General features: G+C 33.9%; 1 protein-coding gene across 1 annotated transcript in view; it reads left to right on the top strand.

Moving 5' to 3' along the window:
* LOC140451330 (uncharacterized) overlaps nucleotides 1-14,521 on the top strand; it is a 29,004-nt gene extending 14,483 nt beyond the window's left edge. Inside the window, exon 5 of the mRNA XM_072545076.1 lies at nucleotides 14,379-14,521. Coding sequence (XP_072401177.1) covers nucleotides 14,379-14,521 — 143 coding nt within the window. The remainder of the gene's footprint in view (nucleotides 1-14,378) is intronic.
* Nucleotides 14,522-21,650: the final 7,129 nt, after the last annotated feature.

Here is a 21,650-nt window from a genome sequence, read left to right as displayed (position 1 = left end):
CACTTCACCTTCTAGATCATAATCATTCTTTTAATGACAAATTTAAAATTCTTCACATTCAAAATAAAGGCCTTGAGCTATCTTTGTTAGAATCTATGGAAATCAACAAATTAAAAAACACAGATATAATTCTTAATGACCAGCTTGAGACAAACAGTTCTCTTCTCCTCAACCTATTCCATTAGAGACTATAAAGTGTAAACCCATACCAAAAACAGATCACTTGAGAAAGGCAATCAGCCAAAACAGCTGTAGCGATAAGAATTTAAAATAAATTTTGTGGAAGTTTTGAAAACAAAGTTTTTAGTGTTTTATTGTTACATTTAAATAAATATTTAAAGCTAAACAAACCTAGACACCCAGTATATACGAAACGATTGATATCAAGAGAGCAAGACTTGAGAGAAAAAAATACATTTTCTTTATTGTTCCGTACCGTTTAAACCGAACAAAGGCACCATCCATCTAAAATTCTTCGAATAGTTTTATCATTCATGGACAGCAAAGGAAATGTTTTCCTTTTTGCACGTCATTTCGGAACGAGCCATCCATTTCCATTTCATTACACTTTGTCATTTTCAAATTTATTGTAATATTTATATGTATATGCATAAAAGGTCGCTCACAAAAACTGAAAAAAAAACGCTGTTACCGTGAAAGGGGCTAAGCTCTACATTAATAAATCAAAAGATGGAAAAGGTAAGTATTTTTGAAGTGTGTAAAAGATTTTAATTCCTAGTTGAGCGTTTTCGACTTACAAAGAGAGCTATAGTACAGTAGAGCAATGATATAAATAACAATATTTTAATTTAATAATGATTCACTTACGTCAAACATTATATCATGTAGTAAGAAGAAATAAAGAAAGACAGACAAGAAAACGGGGTTCAAAGGGGTAGTGAAGCGCAATATAAGATGCTGTTTCCAGTTGGCATTCTTCAGCCTCTCCTACTCAATCCCTATCCTCACCTCCACGAAGTGCGGCTTGGGCTACACGGGTGAACTCTGGAAAACCTGAGCAACCTTGCTGGATCTTGGGTAACCAACCCCAATGGAAGGCAGGGTCAGGGCTGACGAGGAAGGGAAAAATTGTCCTCCGAGAAGGGGGTTGGTGAGCAAGGTTAGCAGCCTACTTACTGTCAAAAAAATCAATGCTCAGAGAACCGAACAGAAGCCTCGGAATCGGACGGATACACAGATGACGAACCACGCAAGAAAAACGACAAAGAGACCAAATAATCTACGAATTGGCACTTAAAACATTGCATCGTGGAACAAACGGGAACAGGAAGTTGTGCAGGAATTGGAGCTCCATAAAATTGATATATGTGCCCTGAACGAAACAAAAAAAAAGGGAAAGGAACTGCCAATAGAAACAAATTTATATTCCTGTACAGCGGAGTAGATAAAAGTAAACGAGCTCAGGCAGGAGTGGGCCTCTTAATGCAAAATAAATATAGTAACAATATTCAAGAAATAAGATACATCAACGAACACATGATGCTGGTTTGAATTAAACTTCACCAGACGATACTTAATATTATCCCCGTATATGCACGGATAACAGCAAAAACAAGGAAGACAAATATGCTTTTTATGGACAGCTCCAAGATCTACTGGACACCACAATAGCCGGTAGTAAAACAATAATTCTCGGCGACCTAAACGCCAGAGTAGGCAACATACCTGTGGCTGGAGTTACACAAAGATTTAATGAAGAAACGCTGAACGACAACGGAGAAAGACTTCTAGAACTTTGTTTAATGAATAACCTCCGAATTAACAACACATACTTTGACTACCCAATACAACATGAGATCACTTGGTCAGATACAAGAGGACGATGATTGACTATACTATAACAAACAGACAAATACACCCCAAGAATATAATAGATGTGCGCACTCTATCTTCCGCCAATGTAGGATCCGACCATGGCCTGGTACTAGGAAAAATAAATATAGCAATCATCACACAAGGCAAGCGAAAAACAAAAGTGGAAGAAAAGTTACAGAAGAAAAAGTACAGAGACCTGTATAGAAACAGACTAACAGAAAAACTAAACAGCCATAACCTAGAGACTAAAAAGAATATAGAAGAAACCTGTAAAATTATTAAAAAATGTATCCTACAAGCAGCGGAAGAAGCTTTAGGTTAAAGAAAAGTAGGTAAGAGTAAAAGCACTAGCAAATGAAACGAAACAAGCTTTCCTAACATACAAAGGAGTGAAGACACCGGAGGCACGAGAAGACTACGTGAGAATCAGGAATAGAGTAAACCAAGAAATAGATAACATCAAAAAAGAACACTGGGAGAAATTTACCAAAGATATGGAATACGACCTCTATGGATCCCAGAAAAGGGTGTGGAAGATGATAAGGAGACAAAAAACAGAAATGAATGAATTTGTACGCATAGATAACATTACCGAGGAACAATGGTCTGAGCATTTCACGAAATTATATGGAGAAGGAGAAGAAGAGAACAGAGAAATAATCATTAACGAAACTTCACGATAGAGTACTAATATCAGAAGAAGAATTACAAGAACGAATAAAAAAATTAAAATACAGAAAAGCACCTGGACCAGCTCCAGGAAAAATGCTAGAAATAGGAAGAGAACTCAAAAAGTATAGAATAGATATTGTAGCGCTACAAGAATTACGTTGGGAGGGACAAGGACAAATTATTAAACAAGACTTTACAATGTTATATTCAGGAGGAAAGAAGCAACGGCAAAAAGCGATGGGACTTATGATACTAGGCCACCTAAGAGAGAAAATTATAAATTCCAAGCCAATATGCGAAAGGATGGCCTATCTAAGAGATAACAACAAACCATTTAATATATCAGTGTTGAACTTTTATACGCCCCTACAGAAACAAACAATGCAGACGAAAAAGAAATCTTTTATGATAGGGTCAAAAAGGAGATAGAAAAAATACCCAAAGAAGATGTCATATTTGTACTAGATCTCAATGCACAGATTGTAAAAGAGAACTTTTTACAACAAATTGCAAGAAAGCATACAATACACGAAAACACGAATGACATGGGCAAAGACTAAGTTGTAATCTATCAACTAGAACAAATTTGTTAATAAGCTCTACAAAATTTGAACACCCTAAAATACATAAAGTAACATGGAGGTCACCAGATCAGTAAATATACAGTCAAATTGATCACATAATGATTAATAAACGAAAACAATCGTCAATAAAGATATAACATGGTCATAGCCACTATAAGACAAAAAGGTAAAATTGAAACAACACAAAAAAGCCAACATAAAAAGTGGAATGTCAATAAAATGAGTAATGAAAAAGTAAAAAAAAATATGAAGAGACAGTAAAAGTTCAAATAAAAGAAAAATATAAAGTAAAAGATATAAACACAGAATGGGAGACGATAAAAAATTAATAGAAGAAGGTGCAAATATGCAGGTAGGTAAAAGTCAGGATAAAACAAAAAACGGATGATATAACCAAGAATGTAGAGAAATAACAGGAAAAAAGTGCAAGCCAGAATTAAATGACTAAGAACAGATAAAGAGAAAGACAGAGAAGAATATAAAAAATTAAGAAAGAATGCTAAAAAAGGTATTAAGGCAAAATAAAAGAAGATTGGTAGATAAAAAAATGCAGGAAATAGAGCAGGAAAGAAAAAAAAGAAACACGAAAAATTTTAACAAAAAGATTAAAAAACAAAACAAAAAATATAAAGGGAAAACAAACGAAATAAAAAATAAAGAGAGGCCAGTGATAATAGAGGATCAAGAATACAAGCAAGTATGGAGGAATTACTACACAGAGCTCTTAACAGAGGAAGCGATACGAGAAGAAATGAATAACGAGGAGGAAAAGGTGCACGAAGAAAAAGCAGATGAAGTAGATGAAGTAGACATCGAAATTTTAAAATAACCAACATTAGAGGATTTGGAGAAAGTAGTACAGATAAGCAAAAATGGAGAAGCTTTTGGTAAAGATGGAATTATTATGGAACTAATAAAATACGGAGGAAGGGAGTTAAGAGGAAAAATACTCGCACTATTGAAAAATATATGGAAAGAAGAGAAAATGCCAGAGGACTGGGAGGTAGGACAACAATACATAAAAAGGAAGACTTCAAATACTTCAAATATCTAGGGGTTACAATAAGCAAAACCGGAGAAAGGAAGTCCAAAATAAAAGAAAAAATATTAGCAGCTAATAAAGCTTATTTTGCAAACAAAAGATTACTTACAAGCAAAACACTGACTAAGAAAACTAAGATAAACATTTATAACACTATAATTAGGCTAATATTATTATATGCAGGAGAAACAATGACGATGGTAAAAAAAAAGAAGACTTAAGAATAGCGGAGAGAAAGATTATGAGAACTATACTGGGCCCAATCAGAATAGAACAAAAGGAATATAGAAGCAGAACAAATGTAGACATTAAGGAAGAACTTAAACCTAAACAAAAAGGACTGATCCACCCAAGAAATAGGATCTAGAAAGCATCTGCGGTTTAGCCCCACGCTGGGGTGTATAGCCATTATATATATATATATATATATATATATATATATATATATATATATATATATATGTATATGTATATATATATATACCCTCCTTAGAAGGTTTAATAAATTCTCCAATAAACCCAAGAGAATTCTGCAGCAGACGATAAAATAAACCTTATAATAATTTTTGCCTTCTTTTATAAATTTTAATTACAGACAAAAGAGAATATCCCACCACGATTAGAAAAGTTGATTGACAGTGACAGAAAGTAGGAGGAGACTCCAATAAAGTTAAGTACAGATGCCATAGGACGTATGCCTATGATGGAATTAACTCTTTTGTCAATATAGAACAGAATATTTAGTCTACAGGACAGAAAGCGAGAGGGCAGATATTTATTTCACTGGACAGAAATAGAGAGAGGGCAAATATTTATTCTAAAAGACAGAAAGAGAAAGAGGGAGCCAACTACTTTTTTGAAGAAAAAATAGTAAAAAAGAAACTGAAGGTAAAGGAATTAAAAAAATTAATAAAGAAATTAAAATAAAATAATTATTTAAATATAAATAAATAAAGATCTGACGTTTATAACGTTACACTATTGAAGAATTATAGACAATGGCTAATAAAAATGCGTGGACAAAATAGGTAAATGAAGAATCGGAAACAAAAGCAAAAGTATATATAAAGCACAAAAAGAGCAGAAACGATCAATTTTATTTAAATTTGTGGTAACTTAGAAGAAAATATAATAATCATACTTAAAGTTGTATATCAAGTAAGAAACCTACTTTAATAATTAATGATGAATACGACCTCTATGGATCCCAGAAAAGGGTGTGGAAGATGATAAGGAGACAAAAAACAGAAATGAATGAATTTGTACGCATAGATAACATTACCGAGGAACAATGGTCTGAGCATTTCACGAAATTATATGGAGAAGGAGAAGAAGAGAACAGAGAAATAATCATTAACGAAACTTCACGATAGAGTACTAATATCAGAAGAAGAATTACAAGAACGAATAAAAAAATTAAAATACAGAAAAGCACCTGGACCAGCTCCAGGAAAAATGCTAGAAATAGGAAGAGAACTCAAAAAGTATAGAATAGATATTGTAGCGCTACAAGAATTACGTTGGGAGGGACAAGGACAAATTATTAAACAAGACTTTACAATGTTATATTCAGGAGGAAAGAAGCAACGGCAAAAAGCGATGGGACTTATGATACTAGGCCACCTAAGAGAGAAAATTATAAATTCCAAGCCAATATGCGAAAGGATGGCCTATCTAAGAGATAACAACAAACCATTTAATATATCAGTGTTGAACTTTTATACGCCCCTACAGAAACAAACAATGCAGACGAAAAAGAAATCTTTTATGATAGGGTCAAAAAGGAGATAGAAAAAATACCCAAAGAAGATGTCATATTTGTACTAGATCTCAATGCACAGATTGTAAAAGAGAACTTTTTACAACAAATTGCAAGAAAGCATACAATACACGAAAACACGAATGACATGGGCAAAGACTAAGTTGTAATCTATCAACTAGAACAAATTTGTTAATAAGCTCTACAAAATTTGAACACCCTAAAATACATAAAGTAACATGGAGGTCACCAGATCAGTAAATATACAGTCAAATTGATCACATAATGATTAATAAACGAAAACAATCGTCAATAAAGATATAACATGGTCATAGCCACTATAAGACAAAAAGGTAAAATTGAAACAACACAAAAAAGCCAACATAAAAAGTGGAATGTCAATAAAATGAGTAATGAAAAAGTAAAAAAAAATATGAAGAGACAGTAAAAGTTCAAATAAAAGAAAAATATAAAGTAAAAGATATAAACACAGAATGGGAGACGATAAAAAATTAATAGAAGAAGGTGCAAATATGCAGGTAGGTAAAAGTCAGGATAAAACAAAAAACGGATGATATAACCAAGAATGTAGAGAAATAACAGGAAAAAAGTGCAAGCCAGAATTAAATGACTAAGAACAGATAAAGAGAAAGACAGAGAAGAATATAAAAAATTAAGAAAGAATGCTAAAAAAGGTATTAAGGCAAAATAAAAGAAGATTGGTAGATAAAAAAATGCAGGAAATAGAGCAGGAAAGAAAAAAAAGAAACACGAAAAATTTTAACAAAAAGATTAAAAAACAAAACAAAAAATATAAAGGGAAAACAAACGAAATAAAAAATAAAGAGAGGCCAGTGATAATAGAGGATCAAGAATACAAGCAAGTATGGAGGAATTACTACACAGAGCTCTTAACAGAGGAAGCGATACGAGAAGAAATGAATAACGAGGAGGAAAAGGTGCACGAAGAAAAAGCAGATGAAGTAGATGAAGTAGACATCGAAATTTTAAAATAACCAACATTAGAGGATTTGGAGAAAGTAGTACAGATAAGCAAAAATGGAGAAGCTTTTGGTAAAGATGGAATTATTATGGAACTAATAAAATACGGAGGAAGGGAGTTAAGAGGAAAAATACTCGCACTATTGAAAAATATATGGAAAGAAGAGAAAATGCCAGAGGACTGGGAGGTAGGACAACAATACATAAAAAGGAAGACTTCAAATACTTCAAATATCTAGGGGTTACAATAAGCAAAACCGGAGAAAGGAAGTCCAAAATAAAAGAAAAAATATTAGCAGCTAATAAAGCTTATTTTGCAAACAAAAGATTACTTACAAGCAAAACACTGACTAAGAAAACTAAGATAAACATTTATAACACTATAATTAGGCTAATATTATTATATGCAGGAGAAACAATGACGATGGTAAAAAAAAAGAAGACTTAAGAATAGCGGAGAGAAAGATTATGAGAACTATACTGGGCCCAATCAGAATAGAACAAAAGGAATATAGAAGCAGAACAAATGTAGACATTAAGGAAGAACTTAAACCTAAACAAAAAGGACTGATCCACCCAAGAAATAGGATCTAGAAAGCATCTGCGGTTTAGCCCCACGCTGGGGTGTATAGCCATTATATATATATATATATATATATATATATATATATATATATATATATATATATATGTATATGTATATATATATATACCCTCCTTAGAAGGTTTAATAAATTCTCCAATAAACCCAAGAGAATTCTGCAGCAGACGATAAAATAAACCTTATAATAATTTTTGCCTTCTTTTATAAATTTTAATTACAGACAAAAGAGAATATCCCACCACGATTAGAAAAGTTGATTGACAGTGACAGAAAGTAGGAGGAGACTCCAATAAAGTTAAGTACAGATGCCATAGGACGTATGCCTATGATGGAATTAACTCTTTTGTCAATATAGAACAGAATATTTAGTCTACAGGACAGAAAGCGAGAGGGCAGATATTTATTTCACTGGACAGAAATAGAGAGAGGGCAAATATTTATTCTAAAAGACAGAAAGAGAAAGAGGGAGCCAACTACTTTTTTGAAGAAAAAATAGTAAAAAAGAAACTGAAGGTAAAGGAATTAAAAAAATTAATAAAGAAATTAAAATAAAATAATTATTTAAATATAAATAAATAAAGATCTGACGTTTATAACGTTACACTATTGAAGAATTATAGACAATGGCTAATAAAAATGCGTGGACAAAATAGGTAAATGAAGAATCGGAAACAAAAGCAAAAGTATATATAAAGCACAAAAAGAGCAGAAACGATCAATTTTATTTAAATTTGTGGTAACTTAGAAGAAAATATAATAATCATACTTAAAGTTGTATATCAAGTAAGAAACCTACTTTAATAATTAATGAAGTAATTATTTATTCGCTCATTCCCTATTAAAATTAAACAATATACAGTAAACTTTAATTAACGCCATTTAATTGACAATAAAGCAGGTTCGATACACAAGTAATCTTCCGGAATTATTATAATTAAGAAGTTTTGCAATTTGAACACGCGAAAATTAATAAACTAAGAACTTGCTCCTCCGGTACAAACGGATTTCAGTTACAGAGAACTCTCCACATTGTCTAAAATCTAGATATGTACTGTATTTCACAATATTTGTTTTAATTGTCGTGATGCAAGTAAACACTGGGCAAACTGTGGATGGGAAAACTTTATATGTAATTAAGATTGCGCAGTGTTGTTCAAATGCATTATATCGTATAAGAGTCTAATTAAAATTAGCAATCCTATAATACAGTAATTGTCAAAGAACGGCAGAACAAATTTAGTTTTTTTTACGTTTTCAATTGGAACGTTGTAGCGTTTGAAATTTATGAAATTTATTTATGAAATTTATGGCCATATTATAACCTAGAAACCATTTAAAATTTTTGTAGCAATCTCGTATGTAAACGAAGAACATGTAAGTTTTTATCAATTTGGATTATGTTGTATAATATGTTCTTGTAAAATCTGTATTTTTGATAACTGTTTGTTTAAGACAAAAATAATCGTTTAATTTGTTTCTCTGATCTATTTTGAGTTTTATTTGAAAAAGATATTTTTTTCTATATTTTTTCTATATGTTCCATAATTATTTCCCTAGTTACAACTAGTGGTTGTAATAGGTATAATTAGGCACCTCAAGTGGCGCCCTATATTAAATTTCTTGAGGTGTTTCAGGTTTATTTTCATTCTGTTTGCCCCAAGAGATTTGTATAAGTACCCCGTTATTTTTTTTTGTAGTTGCCCCAATCCAACCCCCATATCTTTAACTTATCCACGACCCAGCTCTCCAACAACCAACTGAGTGTCGTACGCACTAGTTCCGATTATTTTGTTTGCCCAATATTGTCCCCCATATTCTTACCCCGTGGTAAGCAAAAATATTGTTACAACGTTAGGTCTATGGCTCAATCAGGAAAAATCCAATGCGCAATCAAATAAATGGAACACATCAAATATCAATAATGGGCACAAGAGAAATGAGGCGGCCTGACTCAAGTTATTGTAACATAGAAGAATACAGAGTATACTATTCAGGATCAGAAAATGGAGTCGAAATTATCACACATAAAAGTATAGCCAAACATGTCAACAACTTCATACCTGTGAACTATATAATCCTCTTGTTACAAATAAATACGTCACCGATAAACACTAACATTATACAAATCTATGCACTCACAGCAGACCACAGTCATGAGGACATATCAAAATTTTATAACCAAATAAGCAATTTTATATGAGATAAAACGAGACATGACCTCCTTATAGTCATGAGAGATTTCAATGCTAAAATAGGTAACGGAAAAAAAGTGCAACATGTTGGTCCTTATAAATTAGGAGAGATAAATCAATGAGGAGAAACAATTAGTATCTTTGCAGCTGAACGTGACTTAATCGTGCTCAACATATTTTACAAACTACCACCTAAACTCCTGGATACGTGGAAATCACCTAGAGCCAACAGAGAACACGCTATTATAAGAAACCAAATAGACTATATACTTATTAACAAAAGATATTGAAATAGTTTCAACAGTGTTAAAACCTACCCAGGCGCAGATATTCGATCTGACCACAATCCTTTAGTGGGCGTGTATAAAACCAAGTTGAAGAAAACACGCGGAAAAACTGTAATAAAACAGGACAGGAGAAAACTGAAATGTAGTGAAGTAGAAGAAATAATTAGCAAAACAATAAATAGAAAATCCAAAGAAATCGATAATACAATGGAAAGCACAGAAGAGAAGATAGAATCCCTTAATAAAACAATAGACGACATTAAAGACAATTTTATAAAGAACGAAGAAGGTAAGAAAAAGACATGGATGACGACAGAGATTCTGCAGCTGATAGAAGAAAGAAGGAAAAACAATAACAATAAATCTATGTATAACACATTACAACGAGATATACAAATAAAGATCAGAGAAGCCAAACAGAAAGAACTGGAGAAAAAAATGCCAAGAAATTGAAATTCTACAAAGTAAATACGACGACTTTAACGTGCATAAAAAGGTAACAGAAATTACAGGTAAATGTAAAAACAGAAGAGTAAGTAAATTTGTTAATGACAACGAAGAGGTAATCGTGGACAAAGAGAGTATTGATAATACCTAAGAATTGCATACGAAGTTTATTTTTTGATGAGAGGGAGAACCAGTCCCCAATACCTATGGAAACAATACCAACTATACTAGTGGCAGAAATAAGAGCAACCATAATATCACTAAAAGAAGGGAGAGCCCCAGGACCAGACGGAGTACAGTCTGAATTTCTTAAACTTCTTAATGATGAATCTTGAAGAATACTATGTAAAAATTTAATAATATCTATGACACGTAATATTTCAAAAGATTAGCTAGTTTCATAATTGATTACGTTACCAAAGAATCAGGGAGCGAAAAAGTGCGGAAAAGTGCGTAATATAATCTAATAAGTCTAATGGGCCATACACTAAAACTTTTTCTTAAAATTATATATCGCAGAATATACAAGCTATGCGAAGAGAGAATACAAGACACACAGTTTGGATTCATGAAAGGCGTAGGTACGAGAGATGCACTGTTTAGTCTAGAGGTATTATTCCAAAGATGCAGAGATCTGACTTGCGATATCTACACCTGCTTTGTGCACTAACAAAAAGCATTTAACACAGTTCAACGCCGAAAAATGACGGGTGTTCTAACAAAAGACCAAATAGATGATCAAGACCGGCGTATAATACAAAATTTATACCGAAACCAATCAGCCACAATAAGAACAAATCTTGGAGATGAACCGACGCGACGGAAGCGATCCAGATTTTGCGAGGCGTTAGACAAGGATGTATAATTTCACCTATATTATTCAAAATATATTCAAAGAAAATATTTAGTAAAGCCTTGGAAAATTGTGAACATGTAATCCTTTTAAATGGAAAACGCCTAAACAACATCGGCTATGTAGATGACATCGTTATTTACACAGTTAAAACAAAGAGGTCTATATCAAGGTGGCTCCATAATATATTGGGGCGGCATCATGCTAAATAATAAAACTCCTTTAATTTATATTGTTGGTAACATGAATGGACAAACTTACATTAATACCATTCTTAGGCCTGTTTTACGCTTGTGGCGAGGAGCTGTTGGTCCAGAATTTATTTTTATGGACGACAATGCGCCTCCCCATCGTACGAGACATGTGGTAGATTTTTTAGAGACAGAAGATATCGTCAGATTATAATGGCCACCTTCCTCACCTGACCTCAATCCCATTGAGCACGGATGGGATATGCTCAAAAGAAAAATTCAGTCCCGGCAGCCACTCTAAAGAACACTACAAGACCTTATAATAGCGGGGCACTATTGAAGAATGGGGCACCATATACCAGAACTACATTAATACACTTATAAGAAGCATGGGACATCGCATTCAGTCTTGCATTGATGCAAGAGGTGGAAATACGGCATATTAAGTATTAGTTCCTGTGTACAAATTTAAAAAAATATATTTATAATACATATAAATAATAATAATAAATGGTTAATGCTTTAAATTTCGTTTACTGTTTTTTTTAACATACAATTTAGGAAGACCAGAAAGTTATAAAAGTTATTTTCTAAGACAAAAACTCCATTGGCCCCTCTAGAACAAACTAATGTCGTCTATCATGTACCCTGTGCAGAGTGCAACTCCTGCTACATTGGTCAGACCAGCCGCTCTCTTCAAGGTAGACTAACGTCCCACAAAAGCGACATTAGGATTTCTAAACCATCTTGTGCCCTTGCACAGCATGCCATTTCAACCAAACACAGTATCGACTTCACGAATACCAAAATACTGTGCAAACAAAAAAAATACCATAAGCGATCCATCCTTGAAATGTGTCAAATTCTAAAACATCCATCGTCCCTAAATAAGAAAACTGACATCGACAACTTGAGCCAGATATATCACTCTCTCATCATACAAAACAAATAAAAAAACCCCTTACAAGACAGTAACTTCAATCCCATTCTTCTTTCCCTTTTTTTGTTTGCTTGTTTTTTAAAGAAAAAGAAAAAATCAATCCTTTTAAAAAAAAAAGTCTGTCCCCGTTCCGCTCGCTAGTTCCCTCAAGAATCGTACCTCATCCCTGCATTCCAAAGAAACACATGTACGACAATAAGCCACATGTGAAAATTATGACATTCTAGAGCTGATAGAAAACAATCGAAAAGATCGGTGTGGTTTGACCCTCGAAAGAGCTTAAACCAACATTCAAATGAAGCCATCAGTTAAAATTAAATACACTAGTGTTCTTACAGTTTTTCTTGTATTTTGTTGTTTCGTTTCTCTCGTTTAGTTGTTAATCTTTAATGTCAAGTTATCGTAGAGTTTTTATAACATCTATAAAAAAAACCCTACAAATTGTTTTTGTAAGTATGGACCCTGTTGGTTATTTACTTATATTCTCAAATCTTTTTTATTTGTAGTGAACTGATGATGCTTTTAAAAATAAAAGCGAAACGTATTCGAATAAATCAATAAAGTAGTTGACGACTTTCATTTGCCAATTATTAACCGATAAAACCTCTGCTATTTAACCATTAAATATATATATATATATATATATATATATATATATATATATATATATATATATATATATATATATATATATATATATGCATGTTTGCATGTTCATTTATATAAAAATATTATTATTGAAGTTATGAATTAGTAATATTTTTTTCACTTCTTCACTCTACATAAAAACTATCTTTAATTATTCGAATATTCGGGGGCAAAGCCAAGCTGGAGTGCAGAACAAAGATTAAGTTTTTTAGGTCCACAACTAGATAAATCATCCCGTGCTGGAGCGGCAAATAATGAGAATCCCCGTTTTTAGTCCCATGTGATAGCCGTTAGCGAGGCTCATTGGCCCATATTTCGCCCAGCACTATACTCTGGATCGTTTGCCTTGTTCATTTGCTAATCAGTTAGATTTATGGTCTATAAGGCTCGTAATTTGCATTTCGTGTTATACATAAATATTCCCGAAGTGTATGGAGAAGTTTTAACATCAATACACTCTGTACTGAACTAGAGGTTTTGTTTGTTTTACTTGAGAAGTTTGGCTGGGAATACGTTTAGCTCCTTGTAGTTTCTCATTTGCATTAACCTATTTAAATAGTGAGAAACTTTTAAAACCTTGTTTGTTTAAAAGTTTTTCACACTTACGGGGGCTTTTTAAAATAGAATTGGATGGTTAGGTAGATACCAGGGCTGATACGGAATTATTATAACATGACAAAACTGTTGTACAAACATTGGACAATAAAAAATTTTCTAGAACAAAAGATGGAAATAATGGTAAACTTTTTCAGAGCTATGATGATTTATCATTCCCCAATCTTTCTAAAATTCGGCTAGGATAGTCATCTAAAGTTAGATTTTGGATAAGACGTTAATGCTGTGTATAAACAAATTAAAAACATGTAGTTCATTTGATCTCTGTAAACAAAAAGCAAGAGAGCTTTCACTAACGAAAAATCTGCCTCACACTTTAAAGGTACTGTTTAAAGCGATACATAAGACAAGTTATCCAGTAGAAGTAGATTTCAAGGAAAGAAAGGAATATGGCAAGCACAACGAGAAAGAAATATTAATCAATGGACACAGGCAGGCGGGACACCAAAGGAATAAAGGCATAGTGAGAGCATATTTCGCAACGCATAAACAACAAATGAATTCAGTGCCTGAAGTAGATTTTTTTCCATGAATGTAAGCAAACTGGATAGGGTTCGACCATAAGGGTTGAAACCAACGTCGAGCAGGAGGCTGCTAAGGGAATATTGTTAGGCTGGTAACTTGAATCTCAACCCGCCAAGCACAGTATCTACATGATGGATTAAAATTACAAGAGAAATAGGCAACTATGTATTTTTTTTAATAGCGAGGTCAATAGAAAAGGCAAGGCAGGTCCTACCTCTAGATGTAGAAATACGAGCACAGCCAATAATCTACACCGAAGTTAATACTGATGACAAATACGAGTACATACAAAAAGTTATGGGGATCTTTATAGCAACGACTTAGAACAAAAACCAAATGCTAAAGATTACAGCTATATCGCTATAAATGGAAGGAAGTGTGGTGTTCTCATTACCCTCTCCAAAGAATCTACTAATCGTAGATTATAATTCAATTCTTTGAAGATAGAGAAAGATGTATAATTAACATGGATACTAGATTTTACTGTATATTAGAGAGTTCTACAATCGAATTAAAAACAGGACTTTGCAAGACCCTCAATGAGGAAAGATGGAAATTTCCAATTTATGGTTAGTTATAAAGCCCAACACTATTCACATATCCATTATATGTGACGGATCCAGAACGGAGCAGATCATCGACAGGGTCAGCTTCCTGAATCTGTCACCAAATTGCAAAGCCCAAACCAGAAACGTCACACTAGTCACAACCAGTAAAGGGGTAGAAACGACAGTTGTTGGGTATTTAAAGGCACCTATAACCCTCGCTTCTGAAATGGCTGAGCGTTCCAGTCGAAATCATTCAAGGGGAAGAACTACAGCATATAGTCATAGAAGAAATGACCCTAGCAGATAAACTAAGCAGTACATAGTGGCAGTCCATCAGAATTCCACATTCTTCTTCTTCTTTAAGTGCCATCTCCGCGACGAAGATTGGCAATCATCATGGCTATTCTGACCTTCGAGGCAGCTGCTCTGAACAATTGCCTTGAGCTGCAACCAAATCACTCTCTTAAGTTCTTCAACCATGAAAAGCTTCTTCTTCCTACGCTCCTCCTACCCTCTACTTTTCCTTGAATTATTTGAGTACTTGAGTCTCAAGATGTTGTATCTTTCGCCTCTCATCACATGTCCAAGATATTACAATTGTAACGATGTGCTGAACGTCCTACAGCAACAGAGTTCAACAGTTCGAATCGTGGGAGTGTCGATAATCACGCATCCATTTCCACGACAAGACGACGGGGTGGGGTTCGGAGCGGCTATTCAAAGCGAGCGGCTGGCGGAGTTAAATGAGTCTTGTGGCTAACGCTCTAGGCTCCCTGGCTCGCTAGTGCATTGAATCTGCTAGCCAACCCGGACAGAAAGACTTCCGCAGTGAGGATTATGATCTGTCCTTAATCAAGCAGAACTCGTGGGTATAGTGGATTGAACGTTACCGTCAACTCTGACTCAGAGTGTAACGTGGATCTACACAATCGAATATTTTTATTGCGAGAGCGTTTGGCGCTTCCGCTGGACTGAGGTGGAAGCGAGTATAAGTCTGCGTGCGATTGAATTCGCGTAATTCATTTTCTGTTAGTAATAATAATTTTTCTTTTACAGACGTCCCAGGCGGGGTTAAAGAATATATTTTATTTTTATTTTTGTGCATAATTTAGAATTAATAGATTTATTTTTATTTCAACCTGTGTTTTACTGAGTTTGTCGCCTCGAAAGAGCTACCCGTCACACAATTTCTTTCCTTTTATTATATTTTCCATTTCCCTCTCTCTGCCTATTCTCCTTAACACTTCTGTATTTGTGACTCTATCTACCCATGGAATCCTTAACAATCTTCTAAATGTCCACATTTCAAACGCACATTGGCAATCATTAATTGCTACTGGAGCTACGACGTCAATGGTGGTTATTGGACTCATTGTGCTAAGGAAATACCGATGGCAGAATAGTAAACTATAGCCACCCAAAGGACGCAGTTCAAAGAGTGACCACAAACTACCGACTGTAACTCCCAGCGAGAGAGTATTAGACCAGAGACAAACTGAGGACGCCAGAACGTTTATCCCTCTTACTACCTTTTCTTCGAACCAACCTGAATTTGAGATAAAGTTGGGTTGGAATCAGACTCATAAACTAGTTTTATTAGGATTTTTAGTATTATATTCTAAATATTAAGTTGTAGAAAGATTTGTACTGTTAATGAGAAAAGAGTAATTTAATGACTATTATGTATGGACTTATATATGGTCCTTCATGCCGGATTGTGAGTTAAAAGAGAATATTAGTGAGAAGCAGTTTTGGTTTCGACATGATATAGGTATTCAAGAATCACTATTTTTCATAAACATACCGATTCAATATTGTCGTAATGTAAACGCTGACTAATCCAAATCATTGTAGGACATTTTTCAGCTACGAGATACGACAGCTTCCTGTTTTTTGTCGAATACAAATACATTTTCTAGAAAATTTTGTGACAAAACATTAATAATGACAAAACTATACATATATTCTTACTGCAGATCACAAAATAAAAACTAAATCCGATTAATTATCTTTACACACTTGCAAATACTAATAGATTTGCTGAACTTTTACAGATGTCCTACATGTCCTATGTACGTATGAAATTATGAAACTATATACTACAAGTAGGATATAGTTTCCTACCTTAATATATTCGGATTATTGAAAAAAAAATGCCGAAGGATATTGTTTCTGCAGAATGAGTTACATTGGTGAAAAACACTTGCCAAGTACCTAATATCATGGTTCTAATTTTCTGAGAAAAGATTTTGAACCGTAGTGGTGATTTCAACAGGACTTTTAAAATATTTTATGAACAGTTATAGTATTTCCGAAAGGAAGAATCATTGAGCCAGAAAAAAATAGCTCTAGAAATTGTATTTATTACTTTTGATAATATTTTGTTAACAACTTGCTTATAAATTTGTGTTTGGCGTCCCTTGTTATTTGACTTGAGATATTACCCTTTACTTTATGCTTCCTTTTTATTCTTACTATACTAGTAGGAGTTCCTAGTAGTTTCAGTGTTTTATATTTCTGTTTTCCTGTCTACTCTATGAATATATACCTGTCTACTGCAAATGCAATCGCAACATTTGTCGATAACTTTTCTGCAATAACTGTTTGACTGCAAAAATCTGATCAATTTTAAATCTGCCTTTCTTATAATCACCTCATTTTTTTCTGTATTTATTCTAGTTACTACTAATAGTGACAAAATCTTCTTTATTAAGTGACTGAGGGGGTTGGGGCGTAGGGCCTGCTCCTCTACACCTGTAAAAACCCCATGAGACGAAGTCATAGCAGAAGTAAAAAAAATTAAATTAGGTATCACAGTTCTTACCCAAACAAAGAAAAAAGCTCAAGGTTGCGAAGACATATGAGGTTTTATACATAGTTATTAGTGGAGTAACGAAAGACAAGTGAGCACAAGCGGGGGTATCAATATTCTTTTGTGAGAACCCAAACCATAGTCTGGAAATAACAAATGTACACGGGATAGAGATAATGACCACTGAGATCGGAAAATGCACAATAATCTCGGTATACAAGCCTCCAAACCAGCCTTTTATAGTTTTACCCCCAACTAACTTCCAATCACAACCCAATCAGTGTATACTGGCAGACTTTAACACTCACATTTTACTCTGGGGCTATGCAGAGTCGGACGCAAATGGAGACGCAGTATAAGCATAGTCCAAAACGAGTGGCCTCACGTTAATTCATGTAGTTTAGTAGTATATGACCCCGTACCAAAAACTCAGCATATACCAATTGGTATTAATATTTTTCCAAATGTCAGACCACAAGTTATTCCGTTAAGAAGGAGATTTAACAAAAAAGCAAACTGGCAAAAGTATGCAGACAATCTAGATTCTGAGCTGCTACCTCTTGAACCAGAAGTAGAGAACTACGAAAAATTTGTAGGCACTCCAAAATGTGTCTAGAAAAGCTATCCCTAGAGGATGTAGACAACAATATGTTCCCGGAATGACCAGCGAGATCAAAAAACTAATGAGAACATACAAAACCCTCTATTCCACTGACTCTTTTAGTGAAGAAACAGATGGCCGTGGAGAAGTACTACTTCAACAGCTAAGTCAAGCCAGACAGAAAAAGAAAAAACATAGAGGTGATCCAAAAGAACATAAACCACCTTGCAAGGTTACAGCAAACCAAGTCGCTGCTCAACTCCTTATGAATGGAAGAACTACGAACCAATATAAGGAACCAAATCCTAGAAGAAGATTGGATTCGGAGACAAACGACCCAGGAACTCCTTTTACACTAAAAGAACTCCACGATGGTATAAACAGGTTAAAAAACGGGAAAACTGCAGGTGTAAAATGAAATATATAGACAACAAATAAAGCATCTAGGACAAGGAGCAAAAAATTGGATCTTGCAACTTTATAACACGTGCTGCAAAGCCGGCGAAATTCCAAAATGATGGAGGAAATCTAAAGTAATAGCCTTGTTAAAACCAGGAAAGGACCAAGAAAATCCCAGTATCTACAGACCTATTTCGCTGTTAATCCACTTTTTCAAACTATACGAGGGACTAATACTCGCCAGAATAGAAAAAAATGTAGACAAGCACCTCATTCCACAACAAGGAAGATTAAGACCCGGAAATCTTGCACCGGTCAAGTCCTCGCACTAACAGAACATATTAAAAAGGAGTTTAAAGAAAAACTTATAACAGGGGCTGCTTTCGCAGATTTGATAGCAGCCTATGACACAGTACGGCACAAAACATTGTTCCGAAAATTATACGACACTCTCAATAACCACCATCTGAGTAAGGTCGTATATTCCTTACTGCAAAACAGACGTTTTTTCGTTAGGTAGGGTAAAATAAGTAGGTGGAGAGTTATAAAAAACGGCCGCCCACAGGAAAGTGTTTTAGCACCAATGCTCTTTAAGATATACACAAACTACCAACCTACGCCAACCGAAACCAAGCACTTCCTCTATGCTGACGATCTTGCAATATATGCTCAAGAAAATAGTTTTGAAGAAGTAAAGAAGAAATTTGAAATTTGTCTTAAAAACAATGACAGCATACTACATGCGGAATTTCCCGAGACCCAATCCCTCTAAAACCCAAGTCTGCGCTTTCCATCTTCGCGCAAAGGAAGTCAAGCGAAAACTCCAAATTGCGTGGAATTGTAATACATTAGAACACACAAACCAACCTATATATCTTAAAGTAACTTTGGACCGGTCCCTTACCTACAGACATCATTGCATAAAAATGAGAGGAAAAGTAACAGCTAGGAACAGCATACTCAGAAAGCTAACGGAAAGTAAATGGGGTGTACGTCCTGGCGTTTTAAGAACAATGGCACAGGCACTGTGTTTCTCAACTGCTGAATATGCGTGCCCCGTTTGCGGCATATCTGCCCAAACCAAACAAGTTGGTACTGCGGTAAATAAGACATGCAGGATAGTAACGGGATGCATGAAACACGGCAGAATTTACGATCAGTGTATCCTCCCTAAACTCACGTATGGTTCACAGACGTGGATACTCACTAAGTCTAATATGGATAAAATAGTGAAGTCACAAAGAGCGATGGAAAGATCAATGCTTGGGGTGAGACTTATAGACAAAAAACAAACAAATGGATTTAGAAGCAAAACCAAAGAGCAGGTTTTAGTTATTCGAAAAGAAAAAAGAGAAAAATTTAATTGGCAAGAAAGTCAAAAATTTAAACACCTATACACTGACTGGCCTAAAACCTTGCTAAAACGAATATTCGAGTAAATCAAATATCTAGCAAAATAGTCCATTGGACATTTTATTCAATAACAGATCTGCAATATATTATCATTTACAGTAAAATTTTGACAAATCGTTTGTAAATTTTAATGAGAATTCTACATACGTTTGACTTTGTAAATTTGGTAATTTAGCGTTTCCATTAGTTGGTATGTTTGCCTACCTAATTGGGAGACCAATTAATCACATGAAAAATGAACCAAATAATTAACGTATTTCACTAAAAATAATTAGTTAAATTAAATTATTAATAAAATAATTAATTCCACTTCTCTTTTAAAATAAATCCATTTTTCAAGTTTTCTCAATTAAAATGATATATCTTATGCACTATTAGAAGTTATTATTATTCAATACTTTTTATCAATATTTTTCCCATATATAAAGCATTGTCAGCCATAACCATAGATAAAGAATATATATTACTGAATAGATAGGAAACTGTGTAGGTTATTTCTGGACAATGCGCCATCTGGCGGCCTTAGGAAAGCAACATCTTTTTAAAAAATCTTCTCGTAATTCTTCAAATATAAAGATTAATATTGAGGGTTTGATTACAAAAATAAAACAAACGTTGGTTCTTTTTCTACTTTATTTTCTTTTTTACGTTTTTATATAAACATTAATTACATGTATTTAAATGTAGTTGGTTAAACAGTGGCTATTCTGTAGTTTCTATAAATTACAACACAGAAACAGAGAAGGAATAGCATCACATTTCAAGGTGGACTTATATCTCAATCCAACATAGCGGGCTTCTGGTCCAAAATGAATTGTGCAAGTCTTCTCTGCCAATTTTGTTAATCCAAATATCATAAAGCTAAAAAATAAACAGTTTGTTTTTAATATTTTCTGTGAAATAATGTTACATAGTATATTTCTAGAGGTGCTTTACAAAAGGACAAATAAACAAAAGTTTTGTAGAAAAAGTTCTTGAAACATTGAAGAATTGCCACATTTTTAATGGCGATAATTTTAATTCCTAAAAAACTTTTACCTAATTCTATATCGGCAACAATTCTAATACACATCATAACGCGAAAGAAAGAAGTTTGGGACAACATCGGACATTTTAAGGCAATTATTAAAAAATAAATAAAATCTTATATCAGCATTTTCTACTTACCGCCCTATCTTTTGGAAAAATATGCATTTGAGCATCCTTATTGTAATTATTACAACCATTAACGCAACAGTTAAAAACCGTAATTATTTAAATATGATGGCAAAAAAGCAAACAATTATTTAATCGCAAATAATACAACTCGAAACACTGTGTCGAAACCACAATAAAAATGGCGTACTTGTTTTGTTGGTTGCGGTATTGCGCAGTCACGAAGCTTTGCTATGAATGCTACGCCCTCTGGTGTCCTTAGGAAATACAAATTTCAGAGGACTGTCACTCCCATAAGAGATACCCGGGCATGGCCATAACCACAGACCACTAATAACGCTGTAACGATCAACGTTCAACCATTTTATTAATAAGCGATGGCTGTCATCTAAAAGTCAAATTAATTAACTAATAAAAAGAAAAATCGCAGTGGTTGGCCGATACCGTAGTTTAAAAACTTACAATGGAGTGAATAACTTTTAATGTACAGCTGGTTCCTAATAAAACTGATAGGTACGACTATGC

The sequence above is a fragment of the Diabrotica undecimpunctata genome, chromosome 9, assembly GCF_040954645.1.
Source record: "Diabrotica undecimpunctata isolate CICGRU chromosome 9, icDiaUnde3, whole genome shotgun sequence".
NCBI classification, from domain to species: Eukaryota; Metazoa; Arthropoda; class Insecta; order Coleoptera; family Chrysomelidae; genus Diabrotica; species Diabrotica undecimpunctata.
This window is presented reverse-complemented; position numbering and strand designations above follow the sequence as displayed.